This window comes from Xyrauchen texanus, chromosome 33, assembly GCF_025860055.1.
Source record: "Xyrauchen texanus isolate HMW12.3.18 chromosome 33, RBS_HiC_50CHRs, whole genome shotgun sequence".
NCBI classification, from domain to species: domain Eukaryota; kingdom Metazoa; phylum Chordata; class Actinopteri; order Cypriniformes; family Catostomidae; genus Xyrauchen; species Xyrauchen texanus.
Window position 1 is genome coordinate 16,200,869 of NC_068308.1, and position 26,108 is coordinate 16,226,976.

The window sequence follows — 26,108 nt, forward strand, 5'->3', positions numbered from 1 at the left end:
AACCTGAGACAATGCTAGTGTCATAAAATCTTAGAAATGCCATAAATTATTTTTGGTAATCTCATCATGTGCTTTTCCATGTACTTTAATGTCTCATATGTGACATCTTACATATGTCTATTGTCTTGTAAGGTTTTTATACAATATACCAAGATTTTGGTTTCACTAATGATTGCCCAACTCATATAACTTTGATGAACGTGTATCTACTAAGAATATTGTATGTGGATTTACTGTCATATATATAGTAATTATAAGTTCCCAAATTATCTTAAATCTCATATTACACAATTTTACTAAGGATTTTGTGTCTTGTTTGACTGTTATATATATTACTTACAAGTTTCAGATAAAAGATATAAACATTTAGTAAAATTTATCTAGATCTTTTCCATATGGGAACAAGGACAATCATCTATGTGAACTTCTGCAGTTAATCCAGGATGGACTTCAAAGACTGTGGTCATTAATCTAACAGTTCAAACACAATCGATGTTTAAACACTGACCCTTAACCCTTACTTAGTTTAATAATTTTAAACCATGATTTTACATATACATAATTAATATTTACATTACATTCATAATGTTAGCCAGAGGAGAACTGGCCCCCACAGTGAGTCTGGTTTCTCCCAAGGTTATTTTTCTCCATTAATCAAAATCTTATGGAGTTTTGTGTTCCTTGCCACAGTCGCTTTCAGCTTGCTCACTGGGATTAGTAATACAATTATTATTTAATTACTTATTTTTAAACACGATAAACAATCGTATTTTATCTAATTACACAATGATGATTCATCGACATTATAGACATTAGTTTTATCGTCTGTTAATGCCTGATCTTCTGTAAAGCTGCTTTCAAATTATGTGTGTACAAATAAAATTTACTTGACTTGACTCAGGCATACCGTGAATATCAAAGGAAATATACTGCTTCTAATTAACTAAATATTTAACTATTAATTATTAAGTAAATCTACCTAAAATGACTAGGATAACTGAAGATATTATTTCCTTGGGTACATTTGAACCAATGTGTATGAATAGTAATTACTAACCACCCCTCTGTTACTGTAAATATTATATTTAATGGTAATGTTGACCAAGTGTGTCTTAAACTTAAAATCTATCTCTAATAACATTATTGCTTTAGCTTTGAGTCTAAATGGGGTGTGGATATTAGTCTGTCAAATGACAATCGGAAAACAGATTAAGAAAACCAAAAATATATATTTTAATGTAATTTAATGTACATTTATTAATGAAAAAAAAATTAATTATAACTGTATTAATTACCAATGTATTGTAACATTTAAGTATTTTAAACATGAATACAAACACAATTACAATAGACACATTAATAAAAACAATATTAAATAATATGCCTATTTATTTGTGGAGTGATTGGTGTATACTTATATTGCAAAAATAAATTTTCTGATTTATAAACAGATAATTGATTATTTCGTTGATAGCTCGAGGCTTTGTCTCTGTCCCCATAGCAACAGCAGGTTGATTAACGCAAACACTGGGTTACTATGGAGACAATGGTTTAACTGAAATCCTAGTCAGTCCGGTCAGTTATCAACACATCGCCAAAATGGAAAAGGAAGATTCGTCAAAAGTTGATAAAAGATTTAAATTCTTTGAGAACTTCGTTTTGAGGTGTTTTCAAGTGAAATCTGACTGCTGGCAACGATGTCTTGTCATAGAAGAGCAAAGACAAGTCATTCAAGACTTTATGGATAAATCTGAACACACGACTCTTTTTTTGTCTTTAAATTCCTCCGGACAGCTGATTCCTGCTTTCGGATTTGTAGAAACTGGGAAAAACAAATCGCTGTATTTTAAGAAGCAAAGCAAAAAGCCCCTGTCATTAAATACATTGGCAACACAAATCATTTTCGGAGAAGTATCCTCTTTGGATCAGTTTTCAAAGCTCGTGGAAGAGGTGAGTTGAGTTTAGCTCTTTACTGCCATGTACTAGAGATGTCCGATTCTTGAACGAATCATTATTTTGAGTCGGTCCTTTTTAATGACTCAGTTGAACAGATTCACAAAGCGTTTGTAAAGCTGCTGGGGGAACTTTGTTTTGGATTGATTTGAGATGAGTGACGTGTTGGAACAAACAAAAAAATAAATACAATTCAATATTTGACCAAATCTTTTTTTCCGAGCAGGTAGGAAACTTTATCAGACCAAATATAGCACATAGTTCCAACATTAAACTGGAACACACACCAGTCGATACCCCCTACAAATAGCAAAGTTATTAATTAATCTACATGTCTCAGTAGCGAGGAGGTTTCATCGCAATATTTTTGAAATAATGTAGCCTTTCAGTAGGTATGCTGTTTTAAGTCGTTTGTCAATTTTTGCAGTTATATCATGCTTGGATTCGCTTTGTCCGATTCGTGAACGAATCTCTGATGAATCGGTTATTTTCAATGTATCCGGTCAAACCGGCAAGCAAAAACATTCGGTTCGCGAATTAGTCTGAATCAGTCGAACAGGTAATCTGGCATACCGGGCATTTCCCTGGCCGATTTCTCTTCCCAGTCCAGCCCTTCTCGTTAATGTAATAAAGAGGTTTCTGAGGTCACATTAACATAGGTAAATCACATAAAATTAACAGAGTGCAAACAAATATATATATATTTTTATTTAAATGCACATTATGGCAGTAAGCCTACACACTTGATCCTATGTAATTTCTTAAGAAACATTCGTGATCCTTATTGCTTGTGATTCAACAGTGTAGGCTACGTTATTTAAACATAAAATAAAATAAATGTTCGTGTTGAAACCTTTTATCAGCATAACTTGCTTCACCTCTTAAACGACTTTCCTTTTCAGCTTACATCATCTAGGCCAGAGTAACTAAAAGCCAATTCACTTTTCAGGCTTTGTTTTTGCTGCTGCTTTAGGTAATGCAGCCTTTCTAAATTCTTGCCAGTAGTTCAGAATCATTTAATGACAGTTAACGCTGTTATGTAATAAGCCAGCAGGAACAGGGCACAGTAAGAGAAGAAAGTCCACTGCAGTATATGTATACTCTGCATTCTCCATTTGTTTGGATGTTGACAGAAAAGATGTCTGGTTTCATATAAAGACACTGATAATGTGATATAAAAGTCTATACCTTAAAAGAGGGAAGTGGTGTTTTGTTGTGAATAATGTCACACAGTAACTTTGCTGATTAAAACAACTCTTATAAGTGTTCACTTACTCACTAACACTAACAAATGCAGATTTTCAAGTTTATGTGTCACATACACATCTTTACAGATGACGTGAAATGTCTGCAAGCTCCCACAATGGTGCATTTCACTGTTTATATAATAATAGCCTAACACAAACAATTTAAAATTCAGCTAATAGTAAGCTAACTTGAATTTTGGTCTGTTCATAAGGCAATTGTTTGGCTTTAGAAGACTTGAAATATACACTCAGAGCACTTTATTATGAACACTATGGTCCTGACGAGTTCTTGTAGCCTGTCCGCCTGAAGGTTCGAAGTATTGTGCATTCTAAAATGCTATTCTGCTCACTACAATTGTAAAGAGATACTGTAGTCTTTCTGTCAGCTCGAACCAGTCTGGTCAATCTCTGTTGACCTCTCTCATCAACAAGGCATTTCTGTTAGCAGAACTGCCTCTCACTGGATGTAAAAAATTTTTGGCACCTTTCTAAGTAAACTCTAGACTAGAGACTGTTGTATGTGAAAATCCCAGGAGAGCAGCAGTTACAAAATACTCAAACCAGCCCATCTGACAACAACAATCATGCCATGGTTGAAATCACTGAGATCACATTTTTTCCCAATTCTGATGGTTGATGTGAATATTAACTGAAGTTCCTGACTGTATCTGCATAATTTTGTGCATTGCACTGCTGCCACAGGATTGGCTGATTAGATGATCACATGAATATGTAGGTGTACAGGTGTTCCTAATAAAGTTCTCAGTGAGTGTAGTTCTTGCATTAAGTTGCATGAACTACATTTTTGATACCTTTATGGTGCTTTATGTTCTTTTTTGTACATTTTGGAGCTGGACAGCCTCTGGTCAGTGATCACTGTTAACTTTTGTTTTATGGAAAGGACATCTTGGACATTCTGTACAATATCATACAGTCATACAGGTTTTAAATGTCATGAGAGTCAGTAGATGACAGAAAATAGTATGGCTTTTATGGCCTAAAATCTTACATACATTGTAGGCCTTGTCCAAATTTTTACTAACTACACTACAATAGAGTGAATTGTCCCATGATGATAATTAAGACCAAGAGACATTTAATCTACACCATTTTAGTTTTATTTGCATCACATTCAAATTTGCCATTGTTCCCCATTGTTCATGGATTACACAAAGAGGCCTATATTGAAATGTGAGAGACAAGTTGAGGTAAACAAAAAGTCAAAGCCGTTTCCAAGCAATGGCCAATTCCCATCCACCTGTGAGAAGACATTCAGCTTTAATGGTGTTTCTCTGTCACCACAGCAACAACAGGTTCATACACACGTTTGGTCATTTTTGAGACAATGGGTTAACAGAAACCCCAGTCAGTCTATTCAGTCATCAACCCAATGCCAAAATGGAAGAGGAAGAGTTGCCAAAAGTTTATAAAATATTTGCATTCTTAGAGAACTCCGTATTCAGATGTTTTAAAGTGAAATCTGACTGTTGACAAAAATGTCTTGCCATAGAGCAGCAAAGACAAGTCATTCAAGAGGTTTTTGTTTAAGTACTACCACATAAATATTCTTGTGTTCTTAAATTCCTCCAGACAGTTGGTCTGCTTTCAAATTTAAAGGGAAAGAAGAAGAGTCAGATCGGATTTTTATGTGTTTTTTCATAATTTGTTGTGCGTGATGAGTTGTTTCTCCAGGTGTTGCGACGGAACACATATACTGCTTTACAAATGGCATAAATGATGCCTTCACAGTGCACTTTGAAGGGAACACTATAATGATGGCAACACAGTAGGATTGTTACAAGGGAAGTTTCAATAACAAATTACTTAGCTTAGAATTACCGGTACCATTTTATTACATCTTTCAGCCCTTCGATGGAAGGTAAAGTCTATGAGGGGCATAGGGATTATCACTTACAAATGGAACACACCCATTATGTCAAGTATGTTAAAGGACAGACAAAGCTGTGAAAACCAGAGACTAAAAACTGTTTAAGGAATGAAAACCAAAAACGAATTAAATTGTTAGCAGAATGTAACTGAAAACTGCAACAAAATGATTTTCAAGTGAAAACATTATTTTTAAAAGCTGGTAACCGGTTATAACTGGTTAATTATGTTACGATATTTTTACTAAAGGCCAATGTGTTTATCACAGTATATTTTTGTATACTGTGATATTACTGTGATATTACAGTAACTTCATGTTGCCCCCCAAAAATGAAACTTGTACTTTGATCCTGAAGGATCAATCATTTCTTTGCCTTATCGCCCATTGTGATTGTTGCATTCTTTGAATGAAGACCTTTTTAACATCTAAAGTACCACATATACTGTACATGCATGGCTAATCCAAATACAAGGAAAAAGAGGTATTATGTACATTTCTCAGTTGTTTCCAAGTCTTCACTTAATTATTGTTAGATATGATGCATTAATACATATTTGATGCTGCCAGGTTTTGACTCAGAAGCAGATCTTTAATTAAAATTGGACTTAACTGTTAATTAACTGTATGCTTATTACAATTTCTATTCTGATATATCACAAAATGTTTTGTTTATTTTGGTAAGGCAAGTGGATTATTTTGAGGTCGTTTTTCCAGACCAGATTGCTTGTATCTCTTCTGATCTGGCAACGCTGGAGTTGGTATTTCACCCTCTGCTTAGTGCAGAGTATTGCCATTTTAAAAAGAACATTAAGTATTAGGTCCCTGGTGAAAACATCTTTTAAAACAATTCAGACATTGGCTTTACTCACCCAAAGAGATGCTCTAATGTGCAGTAACACACACCGGCTGCGAGCCATCACAATGTGATAAGGTTGACAGTTTCACGCAGTACAGGACACTTGAACATTTTGAGCACTTCAAAACAGGATGGGAGTCCTCTTCAAGAGTCTCGCTGTCAGACCCTTTTTTTCTTCAATACATCACACAAAGCCTTCAATACGGGAGGCATCCTGTATGGGATAAAATACGGGGCGTCTAGCAAAAATTGGACAGTTGTAAACCATAGCAGCAATAAATATTGCATATGTCACCTCTCCTGTTTTTTAAGCAATTTTCTGTGAAGAATGTGTTAATATTTGGATGCCCTCCTGAAAAACATCCTTAATCACATGGTAAACCTATGCAAGTTTGCATCCTTACTAAAACAACTAATGTGGACATGTTAGCAAAAGCTACTTCAGTCAGAACAAAAAAAAACACATAAATAAATCTAATCTGTCCACATATAACCTGCAGTTTGCACGGTCAGTCTAATAGAATTGCATTTGAAAAAAATAAAAAATACAAAGTAATCCTGCAGTGTGAACAAAGCAGTGTAATTTGGGTTTAGCACTGTCAATGCACCAACAATTTCACACACTCAACAAATGCCCATTAACTATAACTATTTTTATCCTAAATAATAGGAAGGAATATAAGATTGTGCATGCTCAGCCTGCTGAATTACGTTTTTTTTTTTTTTTTTCTGTGCGGCTGTCACGAACACAGAGAGCACCTCCCTCTCCAGTCATCGGAGATCTGATTCATCGGAGTATTGATCGCTAGAACTACATTTCCCATAAACCCGCATACCTAGGTCTGATTACTCTACAGCTGTTCCCTGTTTCCCACGCTCTATTTAAAGCCGCTCAGTTCATTCATTCATTGCGAAGTCTTGTTTGCTCCGGCTACATTACCAAGCAAGTTACCCTCTGTTTACCCTTCTAGTTATTCTGTGTACCGTTCCAGCCTGTTGTTTAGACCTTGCTAGTTTGCCGCCTGCCTTGTTAATCTCTTGCCTGTTCCGTTCTATGATTGTTTGCTCCCTGCCCAGACCCCTGCCTGTTCTAGTTACCCTTCTGCCTGCCTACTATATTCTCTGTTTGCCTGCCTTTGACCCTGCCTGTACGACTTGTGTTCTGTTTATAATAAATCACCACAGATGGATCCCAACTTGCTTGAGGCTTCATTACAGAAGACTTCGCCACACCATGATCCAGCGGTGATTTCACGCATGACGGAGGAACTCACAGCCCAAGCTAATCAGCTGTCAGCGCAACAACAACAACTCGTTCGGCTTACGGCAGCTGTTGAGGAGATGATGCGCTCCATGCAGGTACTACATCAGCCGGCACCCGCACCGGCACCCGCTATAACTCAAGCCAGCTCGGCGACGACCGCCACGCCCCTCTTAGTAACCTCCGTGAGTCCGCGACTCGCGCTGCCCGAGAAGTTTGACGGCTCACCATCGAAATGCAAGGGGTTCGTCATGCAATGCTCCTTATTCCTCTCTCAGCAACCGGCACTTTACCCCACTGACGAAAGCAAAATTCTCGACTGGGCGACCACATTGTGGACCAACCACGGATTTGCTCAGTTTACCTTCGAATCCTTCCGACAAAGTCTGATTGATGTTTTTGATCACCCTGAGGGCGGCAAGAATGCTGGCGAGCAACTTCTGGCTCTCCGCCAAGGCAAGCGGACAGCTGCGGACTACGCACTCTCCTTTCGAACCCTCGCAGCTCGAATCTCGAATCTCGAAGGCTCGAATCCACGCACAAACTCCTTTTCCGGCAGGGCCTTGATGCAGAACTCCAGTCCGAGCTGGCTTGGCGTGACGAAGGTATCTCTCTTGAGCAGTTCATAACCTTGGCTATCCGCATAGACAACCTTATCCGTTCCAGACGCCCAGCCCGGTGGACGACACCTCTCTCGCCGGTGCCCCAGACAACCCACACTTCAGAACCTATGCAGGTCGACCGGTCACACATCTCTCCCGAGGAAAGGGGACGCCGTTACGCCAACCGCCTCTGTCTCTATTGCGGTCAAGCTGGACATCAGCGCGTCAACTGCCCGACGCGTCCCTCACAAGCTTCACGTCCTGGGGTGAGTCTGCTCGTTTCCTCTACTTTTCCAGGCACCTGTCTCGAGGTGCCTATTAAAATAACCTTCCGGTCAACCAGTACTAACACCCAAGCTTTGACTCGGGGACAACTGGGAATTTTATCGATGAGTCGTTCTGTGTACAGTATCAAATTCCCCTGATGGCGTGTAATCCTCCTTTGACAGTGGCGGCGCTAGATGGTCGTCCCCTGGGATCCGGCAGAGTGTGCTACACCACCCGTGACCTCCTCCTGCAGGTGGGGGCACTTCATACTGAAATTATTCGCTTCTACATCATCCAATCTCCTCGCAACCCTGTGATTCTTGGCTTTCCCTGGCTCCGACTACACAACCCACGAATTTCCTGGCGGGATAATCAGCTCACGCAGTGGGGGGCCACCTGTTTTATGAGATGCCTACACTCCAGCCGACCTACCCCCGTGGGGGCTGCCCATGTCATAGGGAACTCCGACGCTGTCCCCGCGATTCCTCCGGCATACGCCGACCTCAGTGAGGCCTTCAGCAAGGCCAAGGCATCACAACTCCCACCACATCCTTCCAGCGACTGCGCCATCGAGCTCCTCCCCGGAGCCACACCGCCCCGTGGCAGAATCTATCCCCTGTCAGAACCTGAATCCCTCACCATGAAGTCCTACATAGAGGAGGAACTGGCCAAGGGGTTCATCAGACACTCCACCTCTCCAGCCGCAGCCGGCTTCTTCTTCGTGGGCAAGAAAGACGGCTCGTTACGCCCCTGTATCGACTATCGTGGCCTGAACGACGTCACAGTGAAGTTCCGATACCCACTGCCCCTGGTTCCCTCAGCCCTGGAACAACTGAGGTCGGCCAAGATCTATACTAAGCTGGACCTCCGAAGTGCCTACAATTTGATCCGCATCCGGGAGGGGGACGAGTGGAAGACCGCCTTCTCCACCACCAGCGGCCATTATGAATATTGGGTCAATGCCGTTCGGCCTGTCCAACAGCCCCTCGGTGTTCCAATCTTACGTGAACGACGTATTCAGGGACATGCTCAACAGGTGCCTTATTGTGTACATCGATGACATCCTAATTTACTCTGATTCCCTCGAGGAGCACATCATCCAGGTGAGAGCTGTCCTGAAGCGTCTTATCCAGCACCAATTGTATGCCAAGGTCGAGAAATGTGAGTTCCACTTGAGGTCTGTTACCTTCCTGGGGTACATCATCAGCCCCGAAGGGGTGGCCATGGACGATAATAAGGTCCAAGCCGTACTAAACTGGCCTCAACCCTCCACAGTGAAAGAACTCCAACGCTTTCTGGGATTCTCCAACTTTTACCGAAGATTCATCAGAAACTTCAGCACAGCTGCCTCACCTCTCTCCAACCTGGTAAAGGGGAATCAACACAAGCTCCACTGGACCCCCGACTCCCTCCGGGCCTTCGCTCAGCTAAAGGAGCGCTTCACCTCTGCACCCATTCTATACCACCCAGACCCCGACATACCGTTCGTCGTGGAGGTGGACACCTCGAACACGGGCATTGGAGCGATCCTCTCCCAACGCCAAGGTAACCCTCCTAAGCTGTTTCCCTGCGCCTTCTACTCCCGCAAACTCTCTTCAGACGAGCAAAATTATGACGTCGGCAACCGGGAACTCCTGGCTATGAAAGCCGCGCTGGAGGAGTGGCGACATTGGTTGGAGGGGGCCCGACATCCATTGCAAGTGTTCACAGACCATCGAAATCTCGAATATCTTCGCTCTGCCAAGAGACTCAACCCCAGGCAAGCCAGATGGGCTCTTTTCTTTACTCGCTTTGATTTCACTATCTCTTACCTCCCCGGGTCCAAGAATGTCAAGACCGATTCTCTTTCCCAACAGCACAAAGCCATACCTCAAGGTTGCAGCGCCGAACCCATAGTTCCTCCCGAGTTGGTTTTAGCCCCTATCCAGTGGGACCTCATGGCGGACATCACTCAGGCCCATGCCTCCGCTCCTCCACCGCCCGAATGCCCGCCTGACCGGATCTTTGTACCTCCCAGTCTGCGGGAGAGGACCATGCACTGGGTAAATGACGCCCCGTACTCCGGTCACCCTGGCATCACTGCCACCATCCGCCTGCTGCGGAACCGCTTCTGGTGGCCGACGCTGTCGGACGACGCGGCCGACTTTGTTAACAAATGCCAAGCCTGCAACGTCGCCACAACTGCTAGCCGGCCTGCTTCAACCTCTACCCATACCTCGACGTCCCTGGTCGCACATCGCTGTGGACTTTATCACGGATCTCCCCAACTCTCAATGCCATACCACCATTCTAACCGTTGTTGACCGATTCTCCAAGGCCTGCCGTCTTATCCCGTTGCCCAAACTGCCCACTGCCCTGGAGACCGCCAAACACCTTTTCCAGTATGTCTTTCGGTACTACGGACTTCCGGAGGACATCGTCTCCGACTGGGGCCCACAATTCACGTCCCGGGTATGGAAAGCTTTCTTCCACCGCCTGAACGTCAACATCAGCCTCACTTCCGGGTATCACCCGCAGTCCAACGGTCAGACGGAATGCCTGAATCAGGAAATCACAAGATTCCTCAGAACGTACTGCCATCACAATCAGGCGGATTGGAGTCGCTACCTTCCATGGGCCGAGTATGCCCAGAACTCCCTCCTCAAACCCTCGACCAACCTCACACCATTTCAATGTATTCTGGGTTACCAACCCTCTCTCTTCCCGTGGACCGGCGAACCCTCCGAAGTCCCCGCTGTCAACGACTGGTTGCAGCGCAGTGAGGCAGTGTGGGACCAGGCCCACACTGAATCACTCCAGAGAGCAAGCCAACCGTCACCGCCGGTTCGGTCCCAGTTACATCCCTGGCCAATGGGTTTGGCTCTCAACCCGAGACATCCGTTTGCATCTACCATGCAAAAAACTCAGTCCTAGGTATGTGGGTCCCTTCAAAATTCTTAGACAAATCAAATTACCGTATCTCTCCTACTTTCCATGTTTCCCTGCTCAAACCGGCTGATGCTCCAAGGACTGAGGAGGGGGCGCCTCCTGGGCCCGTCCCCATGGTTGTGGGCGGTGAGGAGGCCTTCCTGGTATGCACCTTGCTCGACTCCAGGCGTCACCAAGGTCAGATCCAATACCTAGTGGATTGGGAGGGGTATGGCCCAGAAGAAAGATCCTGGGTCAGCGCCAATGACATCCTGGACCCCAACCTCATCACCGAGTTCCACCAGATCTATCCGGAGAGACCGGCCCCTCGACCTCGGGGAAGACCTCGATGCAGGTCGCATCCTCGCGTCCGGAGCCGCTCACAGGGGGGGGGGGCTCTGTCACGAACACAGAGAGCGCCTCCCTCTCCAGTCATCGGAGATCTGATTCACTGGAGTATTGATCGCTAGAACTACATTTCCCATAAACCCGCATACCTAGGTCTGATTACTCTACAGCTGTTCCCTGTTTCCCACGCTCTATTTAAAGCCGCTCAGTTCATTCATTCATTGCGAAGTCTTGTTTGCTCCGGCTACATTACCAAGCAAGTTACCCTCTGTTTACCATTCTAGTTATTCTGTGTACCGTTCCAGCCTGTTGTTTAGACCTTGCTAGTTTGCCGCCTGCCTTGTTAATCTCTTGCCTGTTCTGTTCTACGATTGTTTGCTGCCTGCCCAGACCCCTGCCTGTTCTAGTTACTCTTCTGCCTGCCTACTATATTCTCTGTTTGCCTGCCTTTGACCCTGCCTGTACGACTTGTGTTCTGTTTATAATAAATCACCACAGATGGATCCCAACTTGCCTGAGGCTTCATTACAGCGGCAGTGCATTTGATGAAGTAATTATTCAAGAGTTCAGTCAAGTTGTGTCTTGTAAAATCCAATGAATAATTCCTCTTGTTCCAGATCTCCCACCGGCACTGCAATCTCTATGTGAGATGCACCAATCAGAGAAGTTCTCAATTACCAAACGATTTTTGAAAATGATCTGCTAAAAACTCCAACGTTGTTATTTAAAATGTTTTAATGTTAATAATAGAAGATTCAATTAATAATAATTAATTAATAATTAATAATAGAGTTTTCTGGTTTGAGTCAAGGCTGAGAAATATTTATTAAATATACATATTTTTAAATGCCTATAGAGAAAATGTATGGGGAATATCTCATGCTATTCTGTGGGTGCTCGGCCATTCCCGTGGGTGCTCGGGAGTTGGGATAGGCGCTGATAGTAGCAGTAGTGATCCAAACATTTCTTTAACTACAAATAGTGTTAATGTAGCTCAACTTCCAAAGCATGGTGCTAGCAACACCAAGATCATTGATTTGATTCGATTTTGTTTTTTCCTTTACTTGGTAAAATGAATGTGATTTCACATCTGTACTGTGTTTAAAATGGATCATGCCCCCAAAAACATGTTGTTAGTAACCTGTTTCCTGTAGTATGAATGACCAAAGAAAGCTTTGAAACACTTACACAAATATTCTGTGTTGACAGTCAGTCAACATCTGTTACCTTAATTTCACAGCTTCATTCATTCTATATTAACTAACAGTATGTAGTAAGCAGCACCATAAACTTCATATTAAAGATCGGTGAACAGAGTTGTTTGAAGATCTAAGTTGGAAACTGGTTAAATCCTTGCAAGCATCAATCTATAAACTATTATTGTGCCCTTTAACCCCTAGGTTGTTTCAGGGTAAACTGTCCTGAACTGTAAGTCAGTTGGTTACAAGCATCAGCAAAAATTGGCAAATTCTTAAATTAAGACATGGAACTTGGAATGGTTTAAATATGTCCAACCTTAACCTTTCCATAAATTTTTTTTTATGACATTTAGGGTGTGGTACCGATGCTGTCCAGTAAGAGGAACCACAACGAATTGCCTCAGTTTGTTTCTCAGGACCTCATGCGACATGTCCATGCTGTTAAAAACAATGCGTTGAAGATTGCTGGACAAATCAAAGGCAAAACCCTCCTTGCTGTACCTCCTGGATCTGAGAGATTTGAGCAAGCAGCTAATGAAAGAGAAAAGAGGTGGGACAGTGGTGTCATTCCAGAAATGAAGAGTTTATCCCATGAGAATTTTAAAAAGTAAAATAAATAAACATATATATTACATAAAGAACATTAAGCTAAAATGTAGGACCATTATGATGTTTTTTGCTTCATTCATTAATTTAACTTATAACGTTCAGCTAATCATGCGATAAAGCAATGCTTTGTTATGAATGTTGCAGTGGGGATTTTGTGGATAAAAACCTTATTCATTCTATGGAGACTGTTGTAATCGATTGGAGTCATCAGATCTACAAGGTCCTGAAGAAGGATTCTTCTGAGCCACTACTTGAAGGCAAAAACCCAACTCCACATGTGGAGATAAACTTTTGGAAAAACAGGTTAGTGTAAGATGCTGGGAATTCATTCACTTTGACGCTGCTTAGAAAAGGAAAGTCTTTCAGCCTTATTTCTCCTCTTTTACATACTGTCATAGATATGCTGATCTTGAGGGCATACACAGCCAGTTTCAGTCACCCAAACTGGTGACAATGGCTGAGCTTTTGATTGCTGTGGACAGCAGTTATTACCCTGCTTTTGAAAAAATGCTTCAGGATATTGTTGAAGGTATGGTGTTGGGCAAAGACATCAGTTTCAACCTTAAAATGTGTGTGTGAAAGCAATGAATGTTCAAAATATTTTTTTTTATTGTGCTTATTAAGCTCGAAATGAGGCAATGGATATAAACACCTTCCTCAAGCCAATAGAGAGACTTGTTGAAGATTTGGAGAATGTAGACTTCAGTGAAGTAAAGGGGAAGATTGCTCCCCTTATGCACACCGTGTGTCTGATTTGGGCGAACTCCCAATACTACAACACCCCACCCAGAATCATAGTTCTTTTACAGGAGATCTGCAACCTCCTCATCCAGCAGGTATTTTAATGTAATGCTGGTAGATCTTTACAATTTTCATATATTTATATATTGCCGATTTTCTAAAGAAGGGAATAAGTTTTGCATTCTGATCAGATAAATTCAAATGTTGTTCTCCACATTTGGTTTAAGGCCTGAAAATCGTGTTCAGGGTATTGATGTTGAGCTGTGCACAGTTAGATAAGGCTTCACTTATATCAATGTATTTTTCCTAGGCACGGAGTTTTCTGAACCCAGAAGATATCCTAAAAGGTGATGTGGTGGAGAGTCTCGTACGAGTGCAATTTGCTATAGACGTGCTTACACATTTCAAGAGCACGTACGAGGACCGAAGGGCCAGCCTGAGTCAGTACCAAAAGAATGAGAAGGACATTAAGCCCTGGGATTTCTCACCATTGATGGTGTTTGTTGGGCTCGATAACTTTATGAAGAGACTAAGAACAATAGAAGTAAGTGGGGAGGCATTTTGTGATCTAGGAAAAGTTTCATAAAATCTAATGATGTCATCAAACATTCAAGATTAGGGGGATCAAATGTAAAAGTTTAAAGGCCAAGCGTGGAATAAAAAAAAAAAAGATTTGCATGGCAATGCAATTCCATTTAGTGATGCTAGTTGCACAGAAATTACCTTTAAAGCTGAAGTGTGTAATTTCTGAGAGACTAGCATTGCCTAAAATAATGTAAAAAATGAACATGTTTTTTAACAGATTTTCGAATACACCCGCTGTCTTCCACTGCTCAAAAAGTTTGTCCTACCCCAAATTCACACCATTTGAAGGCACCACAGAGGCACAGTGTTTACAATTTTTGGGGAAACCAAATAGGAATGGCACACTTGTAGTTGTTTCTTAACATTTAGTTGCGATAAGAGACAACATTTTAACAATTAAAAAAATGACACACATCAGCTTTACCTTTGTGTAACCCTGCGTGCACACGTATATTCGCGTACACCATACGCATAATTTAATTTAATTTAAACTGGCTATTTTCATTTTAGGACACTCTGGGCTGTCATTAAAGGGTTAAACTTTCGACGTACCGAGTAATGTGACAAAACATCATGGTGCCGATCACAGCGTAGTTTGTCTTTGGGAGAAACGCCAAAAAATCTACATCTGGCAAAAACCGAATTAAGTTTTTACATTGAAACCTGTGAGTCTTTAATTTTATCTGCAATGCAATTTTTTTTGACATTTGAGTGATTTATTGCGAAACAACAAGCTGCTAAACACAATGTAGAATGATGTGTACAATAGCACAATGTTTTCATAAGGAAACAACATTGTAACATAAAAGTCAAATCAAGTCAATTTTGATTTGTGTAGTTTTTATTTGTGCTTTTCCTAATACAAATTGTTCCAAAGCAGCTTTACAGAAAATCAGCTGTTATGTCTGTAAAGTCTCAAAAAATGAATAACCAACACTCTTGAAAACATATGAAACAGTTTGATTTTATATATATATATATATATATATATATATATATATATATATATATATATATATATATTAGGTGCTACTAGTTGCAAATCAAAAAGGGAAATGGAAAATGCGCACATCAGTCATGCTCGGCTCTCAGGAGGATAGGATTCTTTCATTGTGTAACCCCCAATTGAGCCACCACTAATCTGAAAGTTGGGGTGGACGTGTCGCCCTCAATGACAATGGTGGTTACAGCCATAATTTAATAATTCTGTATCAAATGAAGACAATGTTGTTTGGTTATAGGATATTTTTCCAATGTCATTGATTAGAGCCTACTGCTGACTGTTGTTGATATGATGAAGTTGGAGAAGGTCGAGTTTGGAGGTATTCAAGGGAAATCTGTCAGTCAGCAAGTCCAGTGGATTCATGATGAGTTCTTGGAGACATACAAAATATTCTCAGAGAAGCCATATGACTGCCTTAATCTTAGTAATTTGGTAAGTTTACAATGTCTCCAAAGAACACAGCTTAAAAACAAACAGAGCGTTGTTGACAGTATAACAAAGGGGGCTTCTTTATAGGAGTTTGAGGCAGATTTCATTGAGTTCCAGCTCAAGGTGGAGGATGCTGATCTGCGCTTGGGTGCCATCTTTTGTCATGCTTTCGATGATGCTGCTGGTTTGGAGCATGCATTCAAGGTGAGCAGCAGCAGTTTCTGTAAGTGTGAAAATAGAATTATATTCAGAAAGCCTTATTTGGTGTGGAGCTACTCATGCTACTGGCCCTAGTAATAACAAGGACTTTGGACATTATACATAGACAGTTTCAGTGCATATTTCTGTCTTTTATAAGTTATAGATTCAGTAACTGCATATTATCAGTTCAAGACCTAATCAGGAGTGCAGCCTGAATTTTAAGATCGGAATGTACATAAATCTCCATGGACACAAGATCTTTAACAGAGCTCAGTATGAACCCTACAGTAGAAGAAACATAGGGTTTTTTTTCTGAGTTGTTGTCATTTGAAATAGCAATGAACAGAAAATTTCACCCCAAACATTTCATTACATGTTTTTTTGTTGTTTTTTTCATGTGGGATATACTTTTTTAAATATACTGTAAGAACAGCACAGGTTCATGGAGTCTCTGCTTGGTAGGTTTTGGACATGTTTGGCAGTCTGTTGGAACGACCCCTGATAGCTGCAGATGCTCAGGCGAGATATCCAATGCTAATCAAAATGTTTGACAAGGAACTGGACAGTTGCAAAACACTCTTTAAAATACACATGCAGACAGAGGAAACCCAAGGTTAACTTTTTATCTTATATCTTATTATAAAAAGTAACATCACTGCTGTTTTTAGTGAAAGTAGGTGTGTGTTTGTTATTAATGTAGATTTATGCTTAAGCTATATCTTTCTGTCTGCTGGTTATTGATCTCTCAGGTTACACACCTGTCCCCAAGAACATGCCTGTTGTTGCCGGAGGTCTGATATTTGTCCAGCAATTACAGGAACGCATACAGACTCCTTACAATAACTTCAGATTCATCAACCACCCGTAAATATCTTATTAGACTTTGTATTTGCATATATACTGTATTTGATCAGAGAGCACCCTGCAATCTTTTTTTCAATCTATAAAATTTTAATGTTTTTGGGTTGTAATAGATGTATGGAGTCTGTGGATGGAAAGGAAATGATCCAGAAATACAATGAGATGATGCAGCTACTCAAACGGTGAGTACAGATATTGGTCTTTTATCTTGGATGTCCAAACCCGTATGCATTTCTTGGTTCCCTGAGACACAAAAAGGTGATGTTAGGTAGTGTTAGCCTCTGATACCATTAACTTTCATTGTGTCTTTTATTCCATACAATGAAAGTGAATGGTGACTGAGGGAAACATTCTGCCCTCATGTTCCATGAAAGAAAGAAATGTAAAGGGGTTTGGAACAACATGAGGTTGAAAACAATAAATGATGATGGATTTTTTTGGGGGGTTGGGAACTATAAATTTGTATTATCTTTAACCACATTCACTGTTACTAATCATGTCAATTTTTTATTTAATGTCCCATTTCATACCTTTTATCCCAGCTGAACAATTTAATTTTTTCAATATTGTATAGACCAGTATTACCCACCTTATAAAAATGTTATTCTTTATTGTAGGCCCAATATTTTCTCTGCTGCAGGCATGAAAAGCAAGGTGTAGCAAAAATATTTTGACTGGGGGACCATCACCCTGTACAGGGAATAAACAAATAAACATTATTTATTTGCTAATTTAACAAGCTAGTGACTGTAGATTATTACTTCAGGGTCTCATTCTTTCCAGTTATGTGTAATCCTTCCATAGTGCAGCATGACTAATAGTTCTGAAGGCATAGCTAACATAATAATTAAACTTATTGCCCATAGAGTGTTACACATGCTTTTGTAAGTGTAACCAAAAAATGTGTGTGCATGTGTGGGTTTTGCATTCACAAACTGTGTGCAGTTTTCCTTCCCAAATTGCATTTCCCAAGGAGAAATCTGCATTCACTCCAGTCAAAGCCCCCTCAATGATGGTAATCAGTGTTATTGTGTGAACACAATCTAGCCAGGGCTATTATTGGTATCTCTAATCATTACTTTTTGACACCAAGACATATGACTTGTGGGAAGCAAATACATATTTGATTTCATGGACTGCAGCTCTACAGCTATAATAAGGCAATCAACCCTTTACCCATTGCACAGAAATCCAATAAAGACCAAAGGATACAGTCTCTCACAATCAGCCTATAAAGAAATTACTTTAACAATATAGGGACCTGAAGTTCATTCTATTCTGCACCCTTGATTAATGTTTGGTTTTCCTTACTGCCAATAGTTAAAAACATTCTTACACACATGTAAATGGAATCTTACTATCTACTAAGCACTTTATTTAAAACAGATTTTTTTTTACAGTGGAGTCTAATATTTTGAATACTTGAGATCAGATCCATGGCAAAGTAGCTTGCTAATGTGATCATTATATCTAAGGAGCTGTTGGCTTTTGTCAATATATATTTACCCCCCATTAACACAAAAGGAGATCTTAAGGAGAATGTTTGAGCTGCTCTTTCACATTTAAGAATAGTAGATTTTGATTTATTTATACTGCTAAGCTCCTAAAAGGATAAAAAAAGTCATAAGCAGTTAATAATAATATTCTGCTCCTCCAGAGCTTACAAATTGCATCTTTTGGGGGGAGTTTATCAAATCAAAAAGTAACATATTAGAACTTCTCTCTTTGCCTTTATTATCAGATACTCTTCTAAATTGTATGATGTCTGGACAGACTCTGTGGCTGAAAAGTCACAATTTAATCTCCAAAAGCCATTGATATCCCGAGACACAACCACAAGACTCATCTCTGTCAACTTCAGCCCACAGGTCAGGCTGTCTGGAACTTCATTAATATTTATGTGTAATATATTAATATCATGGGTCTGTCCCGTTATCAAATGTAACACTTGTCTTGCCCTGTAGCTGGTGTCAGTGCTGCGAGAGGTGAAGTATCTGGAGGCTAGACAGGCTGAGGTCATACCAGATGTGGCTGCAGACATTTATTCTAATAGGGAGCTGCTATGGCAATATGTGGCTAATCTGGAACTAACAGCCAGCTGGTATAACAAAGTAATGGGCACTGTGCTAGATGTAGAGTTCCCACTGATCCAGAACCAGCTGAGATATATTGATGCGAAGCTTAAAGAGGCTGAGGGGAACCTCTGCTGGACAAGCCAAGGTACATCAGATAAACCTTTAGAAACTTTAACATTATTGAGATACAATCATATAGCTCATATAATATATATTTAAAATGACATGCAATGTTCCTTTCTTTACAGTAGGGTAGTCAAGTCACAAATGCTCGTAATCTTGTAATTTGTTAATATATATACTCCCACCAAGGCTTTGTATAAAATACTAAAAAAACATTAAATATGGTTTCACTGTTAGGAATTTGGGAATACATCCAAGACATACGTGAGGCAATACATGACTTGGAGCAGTGCCTACAGCGGACTAAGGACAACGTGGAGGAGATACAGATTATCATGAAGAGCTGGGCTGCACCTATCTTTGAAAGGAAAGAGGGCAAGAAAGATGCTCTCTTACACCTGGAGGACAAGACAGAGCGTCTGGAGAGAATTTATGGCCAGATCCGTGCCTCAGGGGACAAGATCCATCTGTTACTGAAAGTATGCAAAGAAAAGAAAAAAGCCATTTTGTTATTTTTAACAAATAACCAAATGACGCATGTTAAGAATGTATCTGCTTTTTTCTTTTAGGACAACATGTCACTTTTCAAATCGGACTCTTCATCTGCTCTGTGGAGAATTTATGTAGATTACATTGATGAAATGGTCATCGATGGTTACTTTAACGGTATTGAGAGCTCCCTCAAGTTCTTCCTGGAAAACACAGGTGTGCTTTCTTATTCTTTTTTAGCTTAACTAAAGGTAATTATAGGGATTTCCCTAGACTTTTCTTCCATTGCAGATCGATTATTCTGCACTAAAACAATTATACTGATCCCTTGATGCAGATCAGAGACCTGGATTAGCCCCTCTTTTTGAGGTCCAGCTGGACTTGCAGGTTCCTGAGATTGTGTTCCATCCATCTTTGGAGTTTGGTGCTTCCAATGGCTTCTATGATCTGGTGGAGAGCCTAATAAATGGTGTCTTTAGGATCTCTGCTCTTGTGCCACGATTATCTGAGCACATTGGTTTCCCGCACTACCAGGTACTGACTTGCTGATAATCACATGAGTAAAGATGTGGCTGTTTTCATCATTAAAGTGATAATTCAACAAAAATTATTTATTCACCATCAGGTAGTTCCAAACCTGTTTTTATATGTGCGGTTAGTTATTGTGAAACACAAAAGAAGAAATTTTAAAGAATATTTATACAACTCTTAATATTAGAGATAATATTGACCACTGTGAAGTTTGAATGGGCATTAAGTAGTTCTCTAGCTAGCGTTAGCATTGCTGTCTTTCGGGTAATTTAATATGACAGTGGTGTTAGAAGCTGTACTGCTATCTGTCGACGTGGATTAGCATGTTCGTCTTTGTGGCCCCCACTTCTATAATATAATTGCTTTGAGGGCAGCTCAGTGGTTAGCACTGTTGCCTCACAGCAAGAAGGTCCTGGGTTTGAGTCCCTGCTCAACTAGGGCCTTTCTGTGTGTTCTTACCATGTTTGTATGGGTTTCCCCCACAAGTCCAAAAACATGCAGGTTAAGTGGATTGGAGGCTCTAAATTGCCCATATGTATGTGTGTGAGTGAGAGTCCCCCAGACACTGGGGGTTGTGTCAGGGAGGGCATCCGGTATATTATTGTCCCTCATATCAATAATCTTTGGAGACTGTCTACATTTCACATTATTGCTAAAGACAGTTCCCCGTCTGTCGCTCTTTTCGACGTTGTGTCGGAGAAGCAACACTAGGGGTCTCTCTTGAGCACCGAATATACCTCTGATCTATGAAAAAAGGCCAATGAGAAGTTGGCAGCTAGTATTTGCATACCCTGCCCCCGGACATACGGGTATAAGGTGAGGAAATACTGGAGTTCTTTCAGAAATTTTGTTCGTAGCCGATGGTTACGCATGCTATTCGCTTGAAGTCACACCGAGAGCGAGCCACTCCAGCTGCCCCCCGCATTGCTCCTTCTTCCCACGGGATTGAGGATGGTGCGAGTGGCGCTGGAAGTGATCTGGGGATAGCAGCGGGTGTGGCTCCGTCGGGTACCAGAGACCCGCGGACCACCCGTTTCCCAGCACACTCGTTGACTCCCGTCCGTGCTCGAGGCAACAGCGGCTCGCCTCACAGCCAGACTGCCTGTCCTCTGGAGCTCAAAGCAGATGAGCATCGGAGAACGCGGCGTCTGACGCGGATGACTCCCTTGGGCTGCTGCCTTCGGGCCAGCATGCCCAATCTGAGGCTGATGCTCAGATGTCCGACATGCTTTCCCTGGCTGCCGCTCTGTGGGCTGGATGACTGGTCCTACCACCTGGAGGGGTTGCCCTGTACTCCCCTCCAAAGCCTGTAGGACAACATCCTCGCTGACAGGGAAGGCCTACAGCGCCGCTGGACGTGCCGCTTCCGCCCTGCACACCATGGCCCTCCTGCAAGTCCACCAGCCCAAGGCGCTTAAAGAATTGCACGTGGGTAGCCCTGATCCCGATGTGCTGCAGGAACTACGCTCAGCGACCGACCTCACCCTTAGAGCCACGAAGGTTACGCCGCAGTCACTCGGGCAGGCGATGGCCACCCTCGTGGTCCAGGAACGACACATGTGGCTGAACTTGGTCGAGATGCGTGAGACCGACAAAGCTCGCTTTCTCGACGCCCCAGTCTCCCAGTTCGGCACACCGTCAAGGACGTTACCCAGCAGTTCTCCGCGGTGAAGAAACAGACGGAGGCGATCTCTCACATTCTGCCCCGCCGCAAACCTGCCGCCATGGGCCATCCCCCGTCTGCTCACCGAGGGCGTCCCCCTGCAAGGAAACAACAAGCTGCTCCGCCTTAACCTGGGCCCAGCTCTCAGCCCACGCGTCGAGCGCTCTGCAGGAAGCAGACGCCCCTCGTCTCACGGAACACCTCGAGGACCCGTAAGGCTCCCAGGCGCTCCTGAGACGGACAACCTAGAGCCGAAGACGTTAGCTCCGGAGATGGTAAGACCACTCCGTCCCCCGGTGGAGGGCCGGGAGGAGAATTTTCTTTTGAAATAATTTAATTTGCCGCTCCCCTTAACTGGGGCAGCGGTACCCAAATTCTCAATAAAAGAGCTATTTCCTTTGTCTCTGGGTCATCTGGCCCGCAAATGCCGTTCTCGCGGCATTCTTCCACCAGATCTCAACAGTCCCGGCACGCTGGATGCAGCCACAGGTCCGCCTTCAGCCCCACGACTGTCCTCCAGCCGGCCGGTACTGACGAGTCCAGAGGACGCCACTATAGGACCTCCTCCTCAGTTACGAACCCGCCCCCTGTCATGCTGGCTGGCCCGGACCATCCGACTCGGTTACGCAATTCAGTTTGCCTGGCACCCGCCCCCCTTAGCGGGCGTCCACTTTAGCGCAGTATACGGCGAACGTGCCAAATCCCTGCGTCCGGAGATCGCTACTCTTTTACTCAAAGACGAGATAAAGCCTGTCCCTCCAACTGAAATGGAGAAGGGTTTCTATAGCCCTTACTTCGTTGTACCCAAGAAAGGCAGTGGCTTATGACCAATCTTGGACTTGCAAGTTTTCAACCGAGCACTGCTCAAACTCCCATTCAAAATGCTCACGCAAAAGTGTATCTTAACATGCGTCCGGCACCTAGATTGGTTCACAGCGGTAGACCTGAAGGATGCGTACTTCCACGTCTCAATTCTGCCGTGACACCGACCCTTCCTATGGTTCGCGTTCGATGGCCAGGTGTTTCAGTACGAAGTCCTCCCCTTCGGCATGTCTCTGTCCCCTCGCGTCTTCACGAAAGTCGCAGAGGCAGCTCTTGCCCCGCACCGAGAAGCCGGCATCCGCATACTCAACTACTTTCGACGACTGGCTCCTACTGGCCCACTCCCGAGAGTTACTATGCGCTCACAGAGACCAGGTGCTCAAACACCTCAGCCGATTGGGGCTTCAGGTCAACCGAGAAAAGAGCAAGCTCACTCCGGTTCAGAGCATCTCCTTTCTCGGCATGGAGTTAGACTCAGTCTCAATGTCCGCACGTCTCACCAACGAGCGTGCACAGTCGGTGCAGAAATACCTTGCAAAGTTCAAGCCAGGCACAACGGTCCCTCTAAAACTCTTCCAGAGGCTCCTGGGGCATATAGCATCCTCCGCCGCAGTCACGCCGCTGGGGTTCATGCATATGAGACCGCTTCAGCACTGCCTTCTTTCTCAGGGGCAGGGCATGTTCTGGCATCTGCATCCAGACCTCTGGAAACTGCACGTCTGGTCCCTGGATGGGACGCGGAAGATCTAGCTGGCCTGCCACCTACTGTTGTAGACACAATCAACCAAGCCAGAGCCCCTTCCACCAGGCAGCTCTACGCCCTGAAGTGGCGCATGTTCGCAGATTGGTGTTCTTCCCGGGCTGGAGACCCACAGAGGTGCGCAGTTAGGTCTGTGCTCTTATTCCTGCAAGAGAGGCTGTCCCCTTCCACCCTAAAGGTGTATGTCGCCGCTATCCAGGCCCACCACAGTGCAGTAGACGGCAAGTCCCTTGGTAAGCTCGACTTAATCATCAGGTTCCTAAGAGGCGCCCCGAGGTTAAATCCCTCCCGGCCAAGCCTGTTCCCCTCCTGGGACCTCTCGGTAGTCCTCGCGGGCTTCCGGAGACCTCCCTTCGAGCCACTAGAATCAGTTGGACTCAGGGCCCTCTCTCTCAAGACTGCCCTGAGGGTCGTGGACCAGCATGCATTCTCTGTCAGCGACACTTGCCTGGAGTTTGGTCTGACCACGACCGGGCTACGTGCCCAAGGTTCCTACCACTCCCTTTAGAGACCAGGTATAGTGAACCTGCAAGCGCTGCCCCGGGAGGAGGCAGACCCAGCCCCTTCGTTGCTGTGTCCGGTACGTGCTTTGCGTACCTATCTTTACCACACGCAGAGCTTTAGACACTCTGAGCAGCTCTTTGTATGCTTTGGGGGACAGTGGAAAGGACACGCTGTCTCCAAACAGAGGCTTTCCCACTGGGTAGTAGATGCCATTTCATTGGCTTATCACGCTGAGGCTCGCTGAGGCTGGATCTACCACCGCGCCACTTCCACGTGTCGCCTAAAAACACATGTGATGTATACAGTGACGTCGCTGAGTCGAGCCGCTGTAGTGGCCGGACCATATCCGGTTCCTGAGAAAAATTCTGAATGAACTCTAGTATTTCCTCGCCTTTATACCTGTATGTCTGGGGCGGGGTATGCAAATACTAGCTGCCAACTTCTTATTTGCCTTTTTTCATGGTATATTCGGTGCTCTAGAGAGACCCCTAGTGTCGTTTCTCCGACACAACGTCTCGTTCCCTCCATCGGGGAACGGAGGTTACATTCGTAACCTAGACATTATTACTATTATTAGAGAACTGCTTAGCATAAAATAAACCAACAGAATGTCATGTTAAAGGCAAGATTAGACTTGTTTTTGATTATCAAATTTAGCATGTAAGTGAATACTGTATTTGACGAACTCGTTTTGTTTCCGAGCAACCAACTTCATGGTTTACACAAAATCCACAACAATCGCTGTGCCAAGTTACTTTGCACTAAGCTAATGAAGACGAATAATATTTATTTTTATCTATTTAATTTTATTTATTTATTTTGACATTTACTGGCTACACAAAATCTACAACAATCACTGTGCCAAGCTTCTTTGCACTAAATGAATGAAGACAGGAGCTGTACCGATGTTTACTCTAGTTGTTCGCCTTTGATGGTGTTTCTGTCTTCTTGCTTCAGACCTTTTTGCTTCTTCGGCAGTACAGCTTCAGGCTATAAGGCTGTTCCATCTTTTCCATCTATAAGGCTGTTCCATCTTTTCGTTCTTTGCATCACCAAACAACAACACTGTGTGATACATAAGCTTAGCCAAGCGGATCTACATAAGCAACAGCCAATGAGTGCAAGGATTCTCTTCTTCGATGTGTAGACCCCGTTTCCACCTGGTATTAAGATGCGTTTCGGGTGATCTGATCACATGCGGTCCGCCCTAAATACAGGTCTAAATGGGGTCTAAAATATTTAGTGATGCATTTGTGGTGTAAACATTAATCCGTCCTCTATGCATCCCGGCAGCAGTGAAGCACCACCCCTCACCTGCTGATCAACCGCTGCGCTAAAACAAGAGTTTAAACTTTGCTGTTTACAAGTGGCCTTAAAAGGAAATAACCATCCAATCTGAACATTTAAAAAAGTTGATGCATACAAAATCACAAGAGCTTCACGGGATGTTCTTTTGTGTGTCTATCAACACAGATGAGAAGCACAAACACCTGAAGCAGATACGGGTAATCCAATAAAATAATGGATGATTCTGCTTGACATGTTGCGTTTGTTCTTTGATTAAATTTCATCCGCATCTGGGAGAAACAGCAGGCCTTTTTTTTTTTGCGATTTCTTTGTCTTTTTTAACTTTGTTACACTTTAATATCATGCAGTAACACACTGACATAGTGATTGATGTTCTCATGAAACAGAGACCCTCCCCTCCAAATCTGAACACAAGTCATAGGAGACACATTTAAACGACCAGGCGCTGATGTGCACAGAACGGGGGCTACATTTTGTTCAAAAATCTAAAGGTGCCTTTAATAGCTTGGAAATTTAAGTGGAAGTGTATTTACCCCCACTCAACTCAACAACTATTGCCCCACCCCCGCTCATCAACTATTAGCACCTATGACTTCCATTGTAAGTGCCTTAGTGTAACCTCAATTTTTGCTTTTTTTAAAGAAAAGGAGGGACGAGTGGTAAAACCTCAATATGCCACAAATGCTGTCAATTGAGCTTAACTTTTGTTGAACCTTGAATAATCATACATATGGCATGTGTGCTATATTTTAAGTCTTTCAAGAGATACCTTAGCTTTGTGTGAGGAACAGAACACAATTAAATTATTATTCATCTTCCCCTCCACTAAATCTCGGAAATCTTAATTGTGTTTGCATTCATATTTAGAAAACTTCA

General features: G+C 42.6%; 1 protein-coding gene across 1 annotated transcript in view; it reads left to right on the forward strand.

Annotated features, from left to right (window-relative positions):
• The first annotated feature begins 1,599 nt into the window (after nucleotides 1–1,599).
• Nucleotides 1,600–26,108, forward strand: part of dnah9 (dynein, axonemal, heavy chain 9) — a 241,431-nt gene continuing 216,922 nt past the window's right edge. Inside the window, exons 1-16 of the mRNA XM_052102818.1 lie at nucleotides 1,600–1,950; nucleotides 12,882–13,078; nucleotides 13,282–13,440; nucleotides 13,536–13,666; nucleotides 13,762–13,973; nucleotides 14,189–14,422; nucleotides 15,731–15,898; nucleotides 15,983–16,099; nucleotides 16,559–16,709; nucleotides 16,846–16,960; nucleotides 17,071–17,139; nucleotides 18,699–18,825; nucleotides 18,922–19,177; nucleotides 19,393–19,634; nucleotides 19,725–19,860; nucleotides 19,982–20,178. Of these exons, the coding sequence (XP_051958778.1) occupies nucleotides 1,600–1,950; nucleotides 12,882–13,078; nucleotides 13,282–13,440; nucleotides 13,536–13,666; nucleotides 13,762–13,973; nucleotides 14,189–14,422; nucleotides 15,731–15,898; nucleotides 15,983–16,099; nucleotides 16,559–16,709; nucleotides 16,846–16,960; nucleotides 17,071–17,139; nucleotides 18,699–18,825; nucleotides 18,922–19,177; nucleotides 19,393–19,634; nucleotides 19,725–19,860; nucleotides 19,982–20,178 (2,862 nt within the window). The remainder of the gene's footprint in view (nucleotides 1,951–12,881; nucleotides 13,079–13,281; nucleotides 13,441–13,535; nucleotides 13,667–13,761; nucleotides 13,974–14,188; nucleotides 14,423–15,730; nucleotides 15,899–15,982; nucleotides 16,100–16,558; nucleotides 16,710–16,845; nucleotides 16,961–17,070; nucleotides 17,140–18,698; nucleotides 18,826–18,921; nucleotides 19,178–19,392; nucleotides 19,635–19,724; nucleotides 19,861–19,981; nucleotides 20,179–26,108) is intronic.